General features: G+C 36.0%; 1 protein-coding gene across 2 annotated transcripts in view; it reads left to right on the top strand.

Annotated features, from left to right (window-relative positions):
- TENT4A (terminal nucleotidyltransferase 4A) overlaps nt 1-20321 on the top strand; it is a 99335-nt gene that overhangs the window by 72120 nt on the left and 6894 nt on the right. For both annotated transcript variants that reach the window (XM_043976017.1, XM_043976018.1), the window contains exons 6-11: nt 8945-9073; nt 12479-12692; nt 13612-13738; nt 15500-15600; nt 15757-15929; nt 16557-16715. In XM_043976017.1, coding sequence (XP_043831952.1) covers nt 8945-9073; nt 12479-12692; nt 13612-13738; nt 15500-15600; nt 15757-15929; nt 16557-16715 — 903 coding nt within the window. The remainder of the gene's footprint in view (nt 1-8944; nt 9074-12478; nt 12693-13611; nt 13739-15499; nt 15601-15756; nt 15930-16556; nt 16716-20321) is intronic.

Genomic DNA, 20321 nt, shown 5'->3' on the forward strand with positions numbered 1-20321 from the left:
GACTTTAAAATCAATACCAAATTAGAATATTGAATAAAAATGAGAAGATATAGTGCTTAGCTTGGTCTGGTTGAAGCTTCTTTATTTAAACAAACTGTTCGTCCTCTAAAATTAGTAATGTATAAGAAAAGAGATGTCCCAGGCTATCATCACTTCCTATGGAAGTTTAATCACTGTAAATCAGTCATTATACTGAAAGAACCTAGAAAGTGTTTCATCTAGCAACCCTTACTTTTCTTGCCAAGTGGAGAGAGAGGGCAACCAAAATAAGCACTGGTTTATAAATGAATATAATTTTTATAGAACCCCAGTTCTACCTGTCAGTAGCTAGACATCCTCTTGTTGGGAATATTTGGGAGTAATTACTCCTTTGAGTATAGATTGAACTCAATCACTATGCCCTTTTTCAGCTCTAAAGTTTTCTGAATATTTTAATCTTTTATATTTTAGCAACTATCCTTTAATTTGTTTTGTGACTTTGGATTTTTATTAATGAAATTTTTCTAAAGTTTACAAAGTGCCTAAACTCATGAGAATTTTAGTTGGTCTATGAAATTTGCAATCTTTCCTTTCTGGCCATTTGTCTGTTCTTTTCTTTTTTCTCCCAGCTTGTCCATATAGCCCCATTTATTGTCATCAAACATTTATTGAGTATTTAAATTGAATTGGACCCTCCTTGATACCATATTAAATTTAGAACTAAAAAGCATCTTTTTTCTTTCTCAGTCCTCTTACTCTCCCCAATCTGGATATTCTCCCAGGTTCTACCCAGGAAACTTTTCCCTCCACATTCTCTCACTTAATGTCCTCCTCAGCCCTCAGGAGCTTGATTATTATCTCTGTGTAGATGAATACCAGCTCTATATGTCCAATTCTAGTCTCTCTCCTGATCTACAGTCCTAAATCACTAATTACCAACTAGACATCTCTTCCCAGATTCAGGTATCTCAAATTGAATACGTCCATAATAGAAATCATTATATTTCCTACCTCACTTTTCCCCTCCCCATAACTCTCTCCCCTAAACACTCTTTTCATCTGAACTTTATTTTTCCATTGATATCATGACATCCCTCTAGTCAGTCAGGTTCATAACCTTAGCATCTCCAACTGCTAACTCCTTTCTTCCATCATATTCATTTAGTTCCCAGGTTTTATTGATTCTACCTCTCCAATATTTTTTGCTTCTACCCCTTTCTTTCCATTCAAATAGTAACCACCATAGATCAGGCCCTTCTTACCTCTTGGCTGGACTATTGTAATAGCCTTCTGATTAATTTTCCTGGCTCCAGTTTCAATTCCCCACCTCCTTTCGCTTTAATCTATCTTCCACAAAACAGCAAAAGTGATGTTCTTAAGCCACATTTAACCATATCCTTAACCCTGATCAGTAAACATCATTATATCTAGGATCAGATGCAAGCTTTTCTATTTGTCCTTTAAAACCCTTCACAGCCCAATTTCAACCAACATTTCCTACTTTATTATATATTACACTACCCTTTATTATACATACACCATCCTTTACATACTCTATGATCTATCCAAAGGCACCATGTTGCAGATACTCCCATCTCTCATTTCTGTGCTTTTGCATAGGCCATTTTTAGTATCTAGAATATGTTCCCTTCTTAATTTCTTCCTTCATGTCTAATAGTTACCAGTTGGATGTTGTAAACAATTCTCATATCTTGGCTCTATTGTTAGTGACAATTTGTCACTTGATTCTGAGATCAATCAGAGGATTAGAAAAGCTACTTCAAACATGGCTAAGCTTGCCAAGCGTGTCTGGGCAAACAGTAAATTGACAAGACGAACCAAATTTGCCATCTATAGAGCATGCGTCCTGAGTACCTTACTGTATGGCAGTGAAACATGGACTACGTATACTAGACAAGAGAAGAAGCTTAACAGCTTCCACATGCGCTGCCTTCGGCACATCCTTGGCATATCTTGGTCAGATAGGATCACCAACACAGAAGTGCTCCAACATGCGCAACTTCCGAGCATCTACACGCTACTGAAACAAAGATGGCTGCGCCGGCTCAGTCATGTGCACCGCATGCAAAATGGGCGCATTCCTAAAGACCTACTCTATGGCGAGTTAGCCTCAGGCCAAAGACCTGCTGGATGCCCCCAGCTTCGCTACAGAGATGTGTTAAGGGCTAAAATTCTAGCTAGTCTGTCTAAAATATCTTATGAGTGGTCGCCAATAAATTATAAGCTTTAGCAAGAGTTAGACTTTTAAGCATTTATTAAGGAGAATAAGAATTTGGTAAAGAGAGAGAGAAAGGCCTAGATCCCTATCTATTAAAGGGAGAGCACATTTCTAGTTCCCTTCTCCACCAGAGTCCAGAGGAAAGAGCGCGAGACAGAGCGCTAGTCCCTTCCTTCTTCCTCTCACTAGCCAACGTCACTTCCTGATGCCAAAGAAAAGACTCCTGGTCTTGCCCTCAAAGACCTTCGCTTCATGGGCAGAACTCTTCTACAGTAAGTTTCTAGCAGGTGGCGTCATTCCAATCGTTACAGTTGTATGCAAGCGAGAATTGAAGGCTCTGGGAATAGACACTGGGAGCTGGGAGGAGATGGCCAAGGACTGTGCCCAATGGAGTTCAGTACTCAGGAGCAGCTTGCGCACAGCTGAGATGGGCCTTCAAGCTCTGGAGGAAGAAAAACAAATGAGACGCAGGAATTGACGGGCAACAGAGAGCGCCGTTTTCCGATGTCCTTGTTGTGGCAGGACCTGCAGCTCCCTTATCGGACTGCACAGCCACACTGTGACCTGTGGCTCTTCAAGGTGCTGATCCATGGTCATCCACAACTGGTGGAAGCCTACTATGTCTAATCTATGACATGAGGCCTTTTCTGATCCTCTCTCCAGGGACTAATATTAATCTTCCTCCCCACCCCACATCCCCAGTTACCTTGTATTTATTTTGGATATATGTATATATTTACTTATTTGTGTGTCTCCCCTATAGAATTAAACCCCTTGAGGTCAGGAATGATTTCATTTTTATCATCATATTCCCAACTCACTGCACTGTGCTTGGTACATAGTAAAAACTTAATACATGCTTGTTGATTGCTTAATAGAATTTTAGATATTCATAGACAACAGGATGCTCTAGCATTATGGGTGAAACTGGAATATAGGAAGACCACCAGTGAGGGGTCTATTAATTAGGCCGGAAAATAGGAAATACCTCATTGGAAGAGGTGTTATAAAGATAATGGTTCTGAACCATGTAAGAAGCTGGAATATTATACACTAAGCACCACAGTCACAAGGCCTTGACTGAGGTTCATCTATTTCTTTTTCTTTTCTTTTTTCTTTTTTTTTTTTTTTTGGTGAGGCAATTGGGGTTAAGTGACTTGCCCAGGGTCACACAGCTAGTAAGTGTTAAGTGTCTGAGACCGGATTTGAACTCCTCCTGAATCCAGGGCTGGTGCTCTATCCATTGTTCATCTATTTCTAACAAAGCATCTTATACATTTCCTAACACAGCAAGATCTAATTCCCTGGATGTGAGCAACCAAAGGCCAGTAGGTAGGAGTAGTTGATCTATATTGCTGATGTGATAAGTTAGCTAACTTGGCTTGACTAGAGTTTGACAGACCAATAAATCTTAAAATAAATATATGAGGACACAAAACACTTCCAGATATTTATTTTTACACATTTACAACTTTAAATAATTATTGGCCAATTTTTGTCTCACATTATCATTTCTCTTTCTGTTATTGCCCCCCACTTACCTTATATGCTCCCCTTCTCTCTCTTCCATTCTCATTCTTCCCCTCTTTTACCTCTTCTCTCTTTGCCTTTCTCTTTCTTCCCCTTTGCTGTTTCCCCAAGTCTCTTCTGGTTCTCTTTTTGTTTCTTGCTGTCTCTGTCTATCTGTCTCTCTTTAGCAATACTGTAATCTCTAGTGCATCAATTTTAGATATAAAGCACTTTCATTGGGTGCTTTTTATCTTTAAAATAGAAAGTACTTTGTTCTCACCACAGCAGACAAAGATTAAAAGATAGAAACAGTAAGGACAGTTGTTGAAGTTAAGATATAAGGAATCAATATTTATTCCTTTCTCTTAAACCTCCCCTCTTTTATTTATTAAATTTCTATCAAGTACTTTTACCCTCAAATGATGTCATGGTACTACACAATCTAATTAACTATATTGTAGTTTACATTACATTGTATGAATCTGCGTGCAAATTTTCTCCTTCTACTAGATTATAAGCTCCTTGCAAGTAGGATCTGTGTTTTTAAAAATAGATCTGCCTCTCCCAACTCCTAACACTGTGCATTGCATACAGGAACACAATAAGCAAGTGAAGGTGTCATACTATTGGAAGAAAATGTGGTTCTTGCCTTTATAATTTAGAATCTGTGCTCAGGTGGCATATACATATCTAAATCAAGAGCAAATTATATGGTTTCTTTGAGCCTGAATAATTTTTTTTTCATCTGGGTCAAACATACTTAAGTCCTAAATCTGAAACTTAATGGAAGTATTAAACATATTGACCACCTTTCAATCAGTTGCACGTCACTAAATTCATTCTGGTAGCCTCTCTTTGATTACCTTTACCCTGATTCCTTAAGGACCCCCTTAGTCACATAAATACTGAGCTCTTTGTAAAAGAAATACCTTAGGAGAAGCCATTATTTTTATTTAGAGCTTTTGTGTTCTAAGGTGTATTTTTTCAGGAACAGCAAGAATTGTTGAAGAGGAGGGGAAAATGTTAGACTTGGTTATCATTAATATTACCATTAGTTTTTTAACTTGGAGTGAGTTTTTGTTTCTTAGTGAACAGGGTTAACAATCTAAATTAAGAAAGGCTAACTATGGTAATGGTGGGCAAGGCTCATGTGATTGTGTAATTTTTCTTCTCATTGTATAGTGAAAATGTTGGGATAAAAAAATAGTAAATAAATTGTCAAGAAAATTCAGGTTACAGGCTCCTGCTTTTGTTTAACAAATATAAGTGTAGTGAAAAGAATATTGAATTTGGAGTTAAGATTTACCTGGTTTATATCCGTCTTATGAAATTTCTCAGCTTTGTCACCATGGGGAAGTGATTGAGCCCTAATTTCTTAATTTGCATAATAGGGAGAAAGCCTGTAGTACTTACCTCCTGGGCTGGGGTGGTGGTGGTAGAGAGATCTGAATAAAAGAAGGTTCTTAGTATAACTTGAAGTACATTAATTTAGAACTGAACTGACTGGAACCAAAGAGCTTAACACAAATTTGGAAGTCTTTTAAAGTTAGAAATTCTAATCAGGGTTTGCATATTTAAGATTAGAGTTAGAGTAAGCTATTGGGAAAATAATTAAGGCAAACAGATTGGGTATTATTTAACAGAACTACCAGGTTTCATATTTAAATTGAGTGTTTTGTTTTAAGATTCTACTACCCTCTCCTGCCTTTATTGTTTCTTGATTTCTCATAAAGTCATTAGCTTCCATTTGCTCAGTCCTAATTTTTAAGGAGCTTTTGTAACTCCTTTTCTGTTTGACCAATTTATAGCTTTTCAAGGCATTCTTTTCCTCATTGACTTTTTGTACCTCTTTTACTATTTGGCCTAGTCTGTTTTTTAAAGTGTTTTTTTCAGTATATTTTCGTGTTTCCTTTACCAAGCTGTTGACTTAAAAAATTTTTTTGTTGTTGTTGACTTTTTTCCCACAATTTTCTTGTATCACTCTCATTTTTCTTTCTATTTTTTCCTCTACATCCCTTACTTTATTTTCAAAGTCCTTTTTGAGCACTTCTATGGCCTGAGACCAATTCATATTTTTCTTGGAAACTTTGGATATAAGAACTTTGACTTTGTTATCTTCTTCAGAGGGTGTATTTTGATCTTCCTTGTCACCATAGAAACTTTCTAGGGTCAGCATTTTTTTCTGTTTGCTTATTTTCCCAGCCCTATTTCTTGACTTTTAACTCTTTGTTAAAGTAGAGCACTGCTGGGGCAGCTAGGGGGCGCAGTGGATAAAGCACCAGCCCTGGATTCAGGAGGACCTGAGTTCAAATCTAGCCTCAGACACTTGACACATACTAGCTGTATGACACTGGGCAAATCACTTAACCCTCATTGCCTCTCCCCCCCCCCCCCAAATAAATAAATAAAAGATAAAGTGGGGCACTGCTCCCAGGGTAAAGGGTGCACAGTCCCAAGCTTCAGAGAGTTTTTATGCAGCTGTTTTCAGAGATACTTCTAGGAATTTGTAAGTTTTTAGTTCTTCCAAGGATGTACGATTTAAGGAGAGATATGTTTACTACTCTCCTGGCCTGTGCTTTGGTCTGCAAGTAACCACAGGCCTGCTTTTCTGCCCTGGAACTATGAACAGAGTCTTACTGCACTGTAACTGCAAGTTCTTGTGTGCTTGTGCTTCTCCCCTACCTGGGACTGCTACCCAAGACTGTGACCTGGATCCAAGTATGGTCAAAACAACAGAGTCCTGCCTCAGTGCTAGCAAAGAGATCCCTTATGGCCAATTGTTTGCCTCCTCCCTTATTGTCTGTGATCTGAGTTCCAGAATCAGTTGCTGCTGTTGCTGCTGATTGATAGGCTCCAGTGGCTTGCTCCTGGTTGACTTGGACTGGGATTGGGGCTTGGTCTGTGCTGGCATCGTCTGTGCCTGCTATGCTCCACTCTCATCCCAGTATAACAGACCTTTCCTGCTGACCTTCCAAGTTGTTTTTGTGTGTGTATGTGTGTGTATGTGTGCGTTTTTAATTTTATGTTTTTTTGGTGGGGCAATGAGGTTTAAGTGACTTGCCCAGGGTCACACAGCTAGTGTCAAGTGTCTGAGGCCAGATTTGAACTGAAATAAATCACTAATATGTAGCATATTGAAGTAGTAGAAGTTTAGCTTGGGAAAGAATGGAAACAGTTATTGACCTCCTTGGAGTACATTTAGATAGCCATTTACCTCTGATCACAGAGAAGGGCACACCTTACTATTCAGATTGGCTGTGGCAGCACATCTGAATTGTATGAGCTATCTTGGAAGGCGTGAATAAATGAATGATGAATCTGCAAAACAAGTCAAATTCAGTTAAACAATTATTTATTATACACTATGTGTAGGGCAGTGTGCTAGGTGGTGGGGGATAACAAAAAACCAAAATGGTCCCTGCCTTCAAGGAGCTTATATTTTCCTGGGGTCTTACATGTATATAGAGAGAATTAATGAAAACAAATTTTAAGAGATAGAGCATAGTCACAGTCAGGGAGATAAGAAAAAGTCTAATATAAAAGATGGCATCTAAACCTCAGTTATGCTTTGGCAGAAGCTATGGATTATAGGAAGTAAAAGTAATAAAACATTCCAGACACGAGGGGACTGCCTGAGAAAAGGCATGGAGATGGAAGATGGAATGTTGTATGCAGGGGTAGACCAGAAGTAACAACTAGAAAGTACTTGTATCACAATGACCAAACTAAAAACTAACCTTTTACTTAGTTAGATGGCACACAAAAATAAAGATGTTTACAGAGAATGAAAATGTCCAGATCATCCATTTAACTGGTTTAGATCCCGCTTTATAACTTATGATCCCAAATTAACCTTAGATAATACAACCATGGCCTACTCTGAGCAAGATATCCAAAGATAGGGAGCTCTCGAGCATTTGCTCCCAAAGAGGTGAAATCAGTTGAGAAAGAATTTTTTATATGTAATAAAACATATGAATAAAACATTTTGATATCAGCTTTTGTTTTGCTTGGCTAGGCATGTTTATTACAATGGCTTCTGTTTTCATCTTTTTTTAAATAAATAATCTCATTGGGGTTAGTGGGAGGGGAGATGGGAAGGGATAGGGATTCCCATTTTTTAAAATAAGAACAAAAGGAAGCCCAGAAGGAATCACTGAGAAACTGAATAGCTTTGAAAGTGTCATGTTGAGGGGGCAGCTAGGTGGCACATTGAATAAAGTACTGGCCTTGGATTCAGGAGGACTTGAGTTCAAATCCTGTGTCAGACACTTGACACTAGCTGTGTGACCCTGGGCAAGTCACTTAACCTTCATTGCCCTGCGGAATTAAAAAAAAAAAAGTGACATGTTAAGCTTATAAGGACTATAGTTAAAAGTAAAAGCAACCTTTGCCTAATAGAGATTCACAGTTTGATGTATAAACTCCTACTGTTTATGATAGAAATGGAAATGCTTATTTTGATGTTAGGCATTAAAGTTTAGCAGTGTTTGTTTTTAATAGAGACATGTATGTGTGTATGTATTTAAAATATATACAACACAAAAATGCAGGAAAAGACATAAAATTTGTTTCAACCTTTTAGTATATGTTTATTTAAAAAAACAAATGATATAAGTTCACAGTTTCTCAATCTTTTTTCAATTTTGTTTTTATTTTGAAATGTTTGTATTTGATTAATTTTATAATAAAATTAATAAAAAGATGAATTAGAAGCAATATAGACAGTTTTATGCCATAAAGTATTTTATTTGAGATACTGAAGTTCAACCTTTTATTGAATTGTAACTTTTTATGAGTTTGGGGAGAAAGCGTATTGGCTGGATTGAGAAAATCCTTAAATCTCTAGTATACTTCTTTAAACAGAGTATATTTAGGAGCTTGGTAGGGGTAGGTGTCACTTGAGGAAGAGAGGTGAACTTATTTTTTTCAAAGGATGTCTTTTTATTAAAAGCTTTTTAAAGGCACCTTCCTTGCCTCATTCTCCTCTTGTATCAAAACAAAAACAAGAACAAACAGAAAGTGAAAAACTTTCAACTTGACTACCCAGGTGGTAAAAGGCAACTTTCAGCTTTCTAGATACCTAGGACAGCTCCTAAAGCCTTTATTTAATCCACTAGGAGATTGTAATCCTCTCCTTTATCTCCCCTTTAAGGTATTGTAGAAGTTGTCTAAAAATGTATTAACTATAGTGTATCTATTTTCTTTTATTTACAGAAATACTCATTGCTGCCTTACTTGATTTTAGTATTAAAACAGTTCCTCTTGCAGAGGGACCTGAATGAAGTTTTTACAGGTGGAATTAGCTCTTATAGCCTAATTTTAATGGCCATTAGCTTTCTACAGGTAAGTAATTTCTCCCTGATCAATTTTTAAAGATGAACTAATATATGTTTTATATTCTAGTTATCCTTCATTTTGTTATGTAAGGAGATAAAATGTTTCTGTTCTTTTTTCTTCAGTATCTTCTTCTTATATTTTGGAACATATGGCTCGTATATAAGGTGACTTTGTGTAAATCTGAAACTTTGTGTATATAAATTTAAGTTTTGGCTCATACTGAGTAATGTCACATTCTGTTTCTACTGGAAGCACCTGGTGGAACTTTCCTTAGCCTGGTGCCTAAAGTGACTGGGGAGATTCTCCTCACTGCAGTTCCTGGCCCACCCCCATTCACTTGCAGCTTTAGTTAGGTGGAGCTAGGTGGTATATATAGGGTATAAACTGCCTCCAAAGGGGGAAACGAGGTTTCCCCTCTTTCTCATAATAAGAGGGATTTTGCTATGCCAGGCATTCTAAATCTTTTTTCCTAAATAGTCTTCTACTGTTGGATTCAATAAGTATTTTTCATCTTTTATGCTATGTGCTGGGGCTATTTTTTTTTTAAGTGAGGCAATTGGGGTTAAGTGACTTGCCCAGGGTCACACAGCTAGTAAGTGTTAAGTGTCTGAGGCCGGATTTGAACTCTGGTACTCCTGACTCCAGGGCCAGTGCTCTATCCACTGCGCCATCTAGCTGCCCCATGCTGGGGCTATTTATAAAGACAACAGCAAAACAGTTCCTTCCATCAAAGTGCTTATATTCTACTACTGTTGATTTTTAAAATCTTCACTTAAGATAGTATATGGTTATATTTAGTAGGTTAATTAAAATATGATATAGCCATATAGTTTATAATCTCATCTTACAAATGAGGCAACTCTGAGGTTCAGGGAGGTTGGACCCCTTGCCCAAGGTCACAGGAGAGGATGGATTTGAATCAGGTCCCCTACTCCAGATATCTGCTCCTTAGAGTTAAGTACAATCTTAGTTTTTATAAGGGACATGAGGAAAATTCACTGTTACTAAACCTGTGTCTTTTAGTACTGTGATAATGTGGTAGACAGTCCTTAGTATATGTACCTACTACATGCCAAGCGCTGTTCTGTTCTGAGAGCTCAGAATACAAAGAAGGTTTTCTTATCTGCCAATTGAGAGCATATGGAGTCTCTTAAAATATCCTTAATTACATGTATATGTATGTGGATACACACACACACACACACACACATATATGCATTCAACTATAATAAAACTGCTACTATTTAATATTGTGACCTAGACAATGCTTTACAGACGTTTTATAATCTTGTGAGTAATATTACTTAAAATTAGAAGGAATCTTGAAGTTCATCTGATCTAACCCTCTTATTTTACAGATGGGAAAACTGATGATCTCAGAGAATGAATGGATATCTAATTTTTTTCCTCCTTTGAAACCATAGTAAATTAAATCTTTAGCTTCTTTGGGTCATATTAAAATGATCCTCTTTAGTTAGTATTTCTCTTATGTTCACTCTGGTAGACAACATTTTCACTCTTGATGGCTTTAACAGCACAAGGTGATATATTTGACTCCCAAATATGGTTTTCCAGTCATAACTTCTGTCCTGCTTTCCAGTTCCATATTTACAGCTGCCTAAAGGGTACCTCCCTTTGGACATTTCTGTTGTCACCTTGAACTCATTCAGATGAGCCTGGCATGATGAATAAAATATCATATAGTATCAGAAGACCTGGGTTCAAATTTCAGCTCTGCTACTTACTGTTATGATGTTAAATTCTGTTTTCCTCTCTGGACCTCAATATTCTTATACAATGAGGGGGTTATACTAGATGATCGCTTCATATCCTCTTTAGCTCTAAATTATATTATTCTATATTCAAAACTAAATCTTTTCCTGTTTCTACTTATAAACTCTTGTGTGATAACTGTTTTTTAATTTCCCAAGATAGAAAACTGACTCATATTTGAATCTACTGTCTATCCCCTATGTCTAGGCTATCACCTTATAATTTTCTTTTGAATTGTTACTCATCTTTTTTGACAGTAACCTTCATCATTTCACACCTAGATTGACACAACAGCTTTGTAGATGGTTAACAATTTTTCTATCCAATTTGATCGTAAAATCAGGAGATGAAAATCTTATTTTGCATTTTATTATATTACCTAGTCAAAGATAGTGGTTCACATTTGTCTTTGGCAGAGGTTGCTCTAGAACTGTTTTACCTTTTCCTACACCAAATATTTGTAAACAGTATAGTATGGAGTATTAATTTCTACTTGAAATTATTTCTAAAATTTTATTTTGTGAACTACACAGTTCTGATTAGTTTTCCTGGATTCTTGATCTTAGGCTATTTAGGTAGCCTAATTACTTAAAAAAGGATGGGGGCTCTTTAGGATTTGGTAAAGCTGATTTACATTATTGTTGTGGTCTACATACTAGGCTATAGGATAGAGATTTATCATCTTCATATTCAGAGAATCTATTGAAATGCCCAATTAGAAAGCAATTAATACATGATTATTTAATTGAATATTGTTGCTTTAGGTAGGGATCTAGTTTTTAAATGTGATAGGTATTGGTATCTCTTATTACTGTGCTGGATACAGTATAAGAAGGAGATATTAAGCTTTTTTACAAAGTTTTTCAGGAAAAGCAGCTCTCAGAACCCCTCTCCTCCTTCTTCCCCATCCCTTCTTGGTTGCTAATTGTTTAGGTTTAGTGTAACCTGAAATTTTCTCTTTACAGCAAAATGTAAGGTGGCTAAGTATGGTGACCTGAATCACATACTAGTTTCTTTAAATAATGGAAATATGCTTATTAATTATTACACATTAGGTCTGTTGATTTCTGTTTTATGTAAAATGTGAACTATTCATTCTGGTGCTGCCCCCTTTTGGCTTTCCTTCAGAATAGTCAAGCACATTAGACTTGGAGTGTCTGCAATCCAATATCCATGATCAGAAATTTAGAGCTGGAAGGGTCCTTGGTGGTCATCTAGTCCAAGAGACTCATTTAGTAGATGAGGAAACTGAGGCCCAGAAAGGTTAAATGTCTTGCCCAATATAACACATGTAGTAAGTAGTAGATTTTAACCAAGGTCCAAGCCAATACTGTGCATAACTTTGAGTTATCATATAAAGCACAAATAGATGACCAGTTTTGAAATAATTGAAATATGCCATAAACTATATTTTATATAATAATTCTGCTAAATATAATCTTTGATTCAGAAAGCAGTTCAAATTCTTTCAGGATCATAAGATCATAATAAGCACCAGTTAGTGATTATGAGAGAAGTACTGGCCACTAGGAGATTTGTGTCTCTTAGGATGCCTAGACAACAAAGAGTTGATGGTACATGACATACTTAGAAGATTCACTCAGATCTGTGCCAAGAGGAAATGTGTTTCTTTTGCAGTTGCATCCCAGAATTGATGCCAGAAGAGCTGATGAAAACCTTGGAATGCTTCTAGTAGAATTTTTTGAACTGTATGGAAGAAATTTTAATTACTTGAAGACTGGTATTAGAATAAAAAATGGAGGTGCCTATATCGCCAAAGAAGAAATCATGAAAGCCATGACCAATGGATATAGACCGTCCATGTTGTGCATTGAAGATCCTCTACTGCCTGGTAAGATTAAATGAAAATCACTAAATGTTCTCATTTTTACCAAGTTTCTATGAAAAGGAACAGTATTCTTCCATTTTAAAATATATGCATTATATTATTTGATTATGAAGTACCACAGATATGAAGGTTATGAAGATTTCTGGTTGTTAAAGTTTTCCAATTAATGGTAATCTTAACTAGGAAAATATAAACCATATCTCTTATTTTCCCTTTCCTCCTCTGCCTTCCCCTTTCCTCTGAGTTGTGTAAATTACATATTAGTTGTGGCAAACTATTATTTTTGTAAAATAAAATGATTTTATATTAGTTAAGTGACCAATTTAAATCAAATCTTCCCTGGTTTATAGGATCAAAGCTTAGACCTAAGTGCCTAAGACCTAAGAAGGTGCTAAGTTCCGTCAGGTTTATGTCTTGCAGTGTGTAATTAGTTTTAAGTTTAGGTTCTAGTTCTTAGGTACATTAAAAAATCTTAGATATCATAGTATGACAGTTTTGTCTTAATGGTCAAGCACAAAATATTTGATTAGGAGATGCCAGTTTTTTGCTTGGCTTTGTTTTTCTTGTAAATATCTAAAAACTTTATGACCAACTGTCAATGACTCATTTTCAAGGTAGGAGAAAAGGAATCATAAAACATAATCTAAAAATCATTTATATTTTAACTTAGATACAATTAGAGATAAACACATTCAATTATATAACCATTCAGGCATCTCTTTCCTCACTCATGTCCTATTGCATGTCTTATGCCCTGCTGTTGGGGACCAAGATTTGGCTGGAAAATGAAGGCCCAGGTAATTGCTTTGGGTAGTTGTTAACTGATTAAAGCAAATGCTTTGTGTAAAAGTAAATACAAAAAAAAAATCATCTTGACTCTTTAAATGCTTTCCAGATTTTTATAACTATCATCTTCTTATAGGAAATGATGTTGGCAGAAGTTCATATGGTGCCATGCAAGTGAAACAAGTTTTTGACTATGCCTACATTGTTCTTAGTCATGCGGTGTCACCACTAGCAAGATCATACCCAAACAGAGATTCGGAGAGGTAATACAGGTCACTTATGTTTTTGGAATTTTGTGGAATTTTATATTGTTACCTACTCTGATGGACTTGCTATATTCCTTATTAACATTTGGAAAGCACTAGCAAAAGCAGGATTTCTCTGACTACAAATTATTTCCTGGATGTTAAATCAAATTTTATTGGAAAATGATTATAAGGAGTAACCCTTCAAAAAGATGTATTCTGTGTAATGATCCAGAAGATGCAAAATATAAATTGTGGATGTTAGCAGAAATAGCATTTATTTTAGGGTCTTTTTTTTTACCTCGAGTGAGCCTGCTTTTCCCTTTTCAGATCTTAATCCAAACCTGAACAGTTTCTAGCTAATTATTTCTTAGATTTTGTTATCTCTACAGGAAGTCTTCAGTTTACCAAAATTCAACCTTTGTAGCAACTGAACATGTGAAGGGGGGAGGTTCCCAGAGTAACTAGTGTCCTTCTCATGTCTCTTGTGAGTCATCTTCTTTCTTGTTCCTCAGTTTAAAAGACACGAGAAGTAATTGACTCAGAGCGATGGCTCTCAAAATTTTTGGTTTCAGGACCCTTTTAAAAATTGAGGACCTCAAAGAGCTTTTCCTTATGTGAGTTATATCTGTTGATATTTACTATAATAGAAACTAAAACATCTTAGTATTATTATGAAATTAGTTTTGACCTTGAGGACCCCATGAAAGGGTCTCAGGGACCCTCAGGGGTACCTTGACCACTCTGAGAACTTCTGTCTTAGAGATTTGTCTTAGTGAAGTATAGAGAATTAGCAACATGCTATTTCCTGAGGAATCTACACCTTACCCATCATGCTTCCCCTCTTCACCAAAGGAGCTTCTTCCCCTCAGGCCATTTAAGAGGAAGAAAAGGAGAGGAGAATGAGATCATGCTGGAATCAAGAATGTATTTTGCCATAAAATGTATTATTAATATATTTGAAGTCGTAATTAGCATTTTAGGTTACAGTTTGTGTTAAATCAGTCTTTGTGGGCTGGCCTTATAACCTAACTAGTATTTGTATTTCTATGATGCTATTCCAAACAACCAACTTTATTAATACAATTTTATAACACAACCCATTCATGTGTGGAACATTCTATGTGGACTCATATCTCATGTTGTACTTCACACAATCTGTTCTGCTTAATATGTAAAGTGGTTTTGGATAGCAGTCACTCATAATTTTATCTGTTGACAGTGATTCTCCTACCAAGGTTATTAGAAAAAGATAGGCAAAATTCTGGCACTTAAAATGTTTATTGAATATATAGCATCTGACAGTGTATGGAACCCTCTGTCAAGAGAAATAGTTTTATACGCAAGAAGTTTGAATTTTGATGTGCATAGCATTAATGTACACATTAAATATATTTAGATTTTTGGGGTGCTACACTATTTAAGATTTTGAGTTAACTAAAGAATTTTTTTTTGCAGGGGAAATTAAGAGCAGCTAGCTCTAGGCCTGAAGAGGAGAGGGCTAGTACGCAGATAAGGATCTTGTTGAGCACAACTTCCATAACATGATCTCTTAAGAGGACTTAAGGTTATAGCAGCATCCATTATCTGAAATGTAAACAGGATTTTTACTTAATAACAGAAATCAAGGAAATTTTATAAAATGTTAGCTTCTTTGCAATTGCTTTTGACTTAGCAAGCTGTCATGTTGACAAATATTATTTAGATTAGCTGGTTAGTGGGAAGGATAAGGTAATTTCCAGAAATTTTTACAGTAATCTTCAAACTTTTTTTTTAAAGTACACTAGGTAGAATCATCAAAGTAACACAGGAAGTGATTGACTATAGAGGATGGATCAAAGAAAAATGGGGAAACAAAATTAATCTATCACCTGATCTTGGTAAGAAAGATAGTTATGTTCACGATGACTTTTAAATTTTTACAAGATAACTAACATTTTCTCAGTTGTATTTAACAACAAAATCCTTAATAAAAATTATTCAACATAGACTATTTAGGGGACCCTTTTTTTTCTTTTTTTTTTTTTCCTTAACAGATAATAGAATAAAGATAAAAGAGCAGATAACTCCATGTAATGGGGATCAGCCTCAAAGCAGAGACACAGAATCACCCTTTAGCCAGCGTTTGACTTTACCTTTGTCTAGCACCCAACCTCTTTCCTCTGGTTCATCTGCTTCTTCTGTATCTTCACTTTCTGGAAGTGATATTGTAAGTATGGATTATTTTGTGGTTTGTGGTCATTGTAAAGCACCTGTTAATAGTGTTATAATACCTTCTTCTAAAGATACTTCTTTAACACACTGCAACAGTGTAATTGGTGGTAAATGTTAAAGTTTCCCTTAAAGTTAGTATTTTTATATAAGAATTTCAAAATGCTATAGAAATTTTATCATTAAAATTTGTCATTATGTCTTAAACCTGATTCATTGCTACATATAGCCCTTTATGTATCCGTGTACTTACTATGTGGGAGATATGATCCTCATGGTTAATAGCATATACACTATTTTTAAAAGATAATCCAAAAAATGAATTTCTTAAATATTGAATTCAAAGATATTTTTGCAGTAGGAAAAGAGCTATCAAAGACTTGCATGATCTGATTGGTTATTTGTTTCTTCTGCAATATTTTTTATTCTAATTGAATTTAAGTTTTGAAATTGTTTCATAGAAAGTACAGATAGCTTTGTGACTTGCATTTCAAACTGACAAAAATATCAGTCTCATTAGCTTTCATTAGCATAAGACCTAGTGATTTTGTTTGTCATTAGCTTATTAAGCTAATATTCCTTTTATGAAGCTGCTTTTCCTTTCTAATTTTTCTCTACAAAAAAGGATTCTGATACACCACCTTGCACAACTCCTAATGTTTACCAATTTAGTCTGCAAGCACCATCTCAGCTTATGGCCAGTTTACCTACAGCATTGCCAATGCCAAGTGGTAAACCTCAGTCAGCTCCTACTAGAACGTTAATAATGACAACCAATAACCAGGTACAATTATTTTTATATTTCTTTAAAATGTTCATTTCTCATGTCCTGAATACAGGATTACATTTGGTTGGAGGTGCTTCATTGGCAGAAATGGTTCCCCAAAACAGTGGGAATTTTTGTTTGATTGGTTAGTTTTTTTGTTTTTTAACTGTGATGTTGGATGAGGATTACAATGCTGTCTAAAAGTAGGGAAATCAAAAGGGTACTGGGGATAGGGAGAAGAAGTTGTTTAGGACACAATATAAACACCACCTCATCAGGTACACTTATGAATATGAAAGTTGATCCGAGAATTTCAAGGTAGCCTTGGGAAGAAAAGGGATAGTTTTTAAAGTGACCTTTGTGGTATGCCTATACACATTCTCATACCTACACATACCCTCTGTCACCTGTGTAGTAATAAACACATATTACCTTCACCTAAGAACATTTTCTCCCTATCTCCCCATTCATGCCTTCAAGCAAATCCCTCTACAAGAATCCATGATCTTATTCCATTCTGTCTTCCTCAGCACATCTCTTCCCCTGTAATCTCCACTCTCTTTCTAATATTTGATTTTTTTATATCTATCGGCTCCTTTTATGATACCTATAAATACACCCATGTCCTCCCATCTTTAAAATACTCTCACTTGGTCCTACCATACTCTCATATACTTGACTAAATTCTTTGAGAAGGCCATCTGCAATTGGTACCTCATTTCCTTTCCTCTCACTTGATTCTAAACTCTCTGTAATCTGGTTTTCAAACTCCTCATTCAACTGAAGCTAGTCTCAAAGTTACCAATGATCTCTCTCTCTTTTTTTTAGTGGGGGGAGGGGAAGAGGCAGTCAGGGTTAAGTGACTTGCCCAGGGTCACACACCTAGTAAGTGTCTGAGGCTGTATTTGAACTCCGGTCTTCCTGACTCTAGGGCCAGTACTCCATCCACTGTGGCACCTAGCTGCCCATTAATGATTTCTTAACTACTAAATATAATGGCCTTTTCTTAGTCTTCAAATATCTTGACTTTTGTTGAAGCCTTGAACGCTCTTGATCACCCTCATCTCCTGAATGCTTTCACCTCTCTAGGTTTTTAAGACACTGCTTTAACTCTAACCTTTTTTGCATACTTTCTCTTCTCTAGGTTTTTGTGACACTGCTCTTTACTTATTCTCTTCCTATCTGCCTAACCACTGTTTCTCAGTCTCATTTTTTGGTTCTTCATTAAAATCATGCCCACTAACTATAGGTGCCCTCCAAGGCCTTTTCTCTTTCTTTTTACTTTATGGTCTTGTCAGTTCCCACAGGTTCAATTTTCATCTCTTGAGCTCCAGTTTTGTGTCAACAACTGCATCTTGACATCTCAAACTGAATGTCCTGTATGTATCTTAAACTTAACCTGTCTGAAACAGGACTCATGATCTTTCCCCACAAACCCTTCCCTCTTCGGAACTTCCCCATAATTGACAATGACAGCCTCTTAGTCACCAGAGCTCTTATAACTGTGGTATTGTCCTTGACTCTCTTCTCACACACTCCACATATCCACTTCTCACTTCACATTGTCTTATGTAATCCTCTTTTCTCGTCTCACACAACTACCACCATGGTAGAGGTCTTTGTTATCTCACGTCTGGATTATTGCCATAGCCTCTGGTTCATTTCCCTCCTTCTGGTGTCTTCCCACACCAATCTCCATCCTCCATTCAGCTATCAAAGTTATTATCTTAAAGTTCAGGTCTAATCATGTCACCCCACCTACACCCCCAATTCAATAAATTTGAGTGGCTCTTTATAACCTCGAGAATCAAATGTAAAATTCTGTTTGGCATTTAAAATGATTTACAACCTTGCTCCTTCCTACCCTTTACTCTCTTCCACTTGCCTTTTTGCTGTTTCTTGCACACAATACTCCAGCTCCCAAGTCTGTGCCTTTTTAATGACTGTCACTCTTGCCTGGAATGCTGTTTCCCCACCTCTGCCTGTTGACATCTCTGGTTTCCTAAAAGAGTCGGTTCATATATTACTTTCTTCAGGAAGCCTTTGCACTCTGAGATTATCTTCTGTATGCTCTGTGTATATCTTGTATGTACATAGTTGTTTGCATATTCTCTCCCCCATTAGAATATGAACTCTTTGAGGGCCGGGCCTTTATTTTTGCTGTTATTTATATTTCCTATGCTTAGCACAGTTCGTGGCACATAATAAGTCCTCCTTAAATGTTTGCTAACTAGATTCTTTCTCTTCTCTTCTTAATTCCATTCTTAGGTGTGTTCCATTTCTCTTTCTCCCCATCCCCATCCCCATCCATCACATGCAGTACATAAATACAAAAATATAAATCAACAAACATGCACATAGGTACATAACAGCTAACTTTTTTTAAGTCCAAAGAATATGCAACTAGCTTGGAGTGGTAATTTGTGATTTATTAAGGGGGTGTAGGGGAGAGGTGAATAATCCTCATCTACCAGTTACTAATTTAATTATTGTGTACTGAAATCACAGAAGTAGTCCACCTATCTTCCTTTCATTAAATGGTTTAATTTCAGTAAGTTATGTATTGAGATTAGAAATTGACACTTTTCACCTTTCAGAAATATTAAACATTTTAATACATACACCATCTGCTTTTGACTGATTGATAGAATGCCCTGGAAACAAATCCTGCCTCTGATGTTTATTATCATATGACTTTGGGCAAGTCACCTAACCTTGCTGGACCTGATAGTTTCCTCATCTGTAAAATTAAGGGGTTGGATTAAATGACTCCTGAAGTTCTTTCCAGCTCTTTGGCTCTGTCATCTTTCTTTAGTATTCTCTTCATCTCCTATGTGGTGAAGTTGTTTTATAAGTAGAATTGTCTTATGATGAGATCCCTTTGATAGTTTAGCAGACCCCTTTAGTGTGTGTGTGGGGGGGTCCATGTTACATCTACCTTAAATTCCACTTAGTGAGCAGTGTTTTAGTGAATATAGTCCTTTGCAATCTATCTTTAAAATTTTCAGTTTAAAGCCCTTTTTAAAACTTAAAACTATACTTTCTTCCATTTCATTTATTGTGAATTATTCTTAGGACTTAACTGGTATATAGGGCTTATTCTACTTCAGGTAATTGGGGAAAGGATTTTTCTCCCGTTTTGAGATATGATTAGTAGTCCAAAGGAAAGATTTCAAAATACTTTAATTTTGTATCTGTTTCCCAATTGTGCTTCAGGAGAATATACATATGGGGGAAAGTATTCCCTAAGTAGGCAAGCTAAAAGAATTTCAAAAATTTTGTAGTGATTTTAGCATAAAATAGGTTAGCTGCCTCCCAATGCTTTTTGAATATCATTTATTCCATTGTGGGGAAATATGGAAATATTTAGTTCTATGTTTTACATGATGAATATTTGTTATTAAAAAAAAGAAAATGTTGATGTGGGAGATGTAGAAAATTTTTTAGTATTTTCAGACAATTGCATTTTATTATTTGAAGTTTAATATTTGAATGCTAATGAGGAACTAAGTTAAAATATTTCCCTGGCTGAAAGTTTTCTTTTTCCTAAATTTTTCTAAAACACTCTCTGGCTTCTTTGCTCCACCACATATTAACTTATATTTATTTGTATGCATTTCATAT

Source organism: Dromiciops gliroides, chromosome 1 (genome assembly GCF_019393635.1).
Source record: "Dromiciops gliroides isolate mDroGli1 chromosome 1, mDroGli1.pri, whole genome shotgun sequence".
NCBI lineage: Eukaryota > Metazoa > Chordata > Mammalia > Microbiotheria > Microbiotheriidae > Dromiciops > Dromiciops gliroides.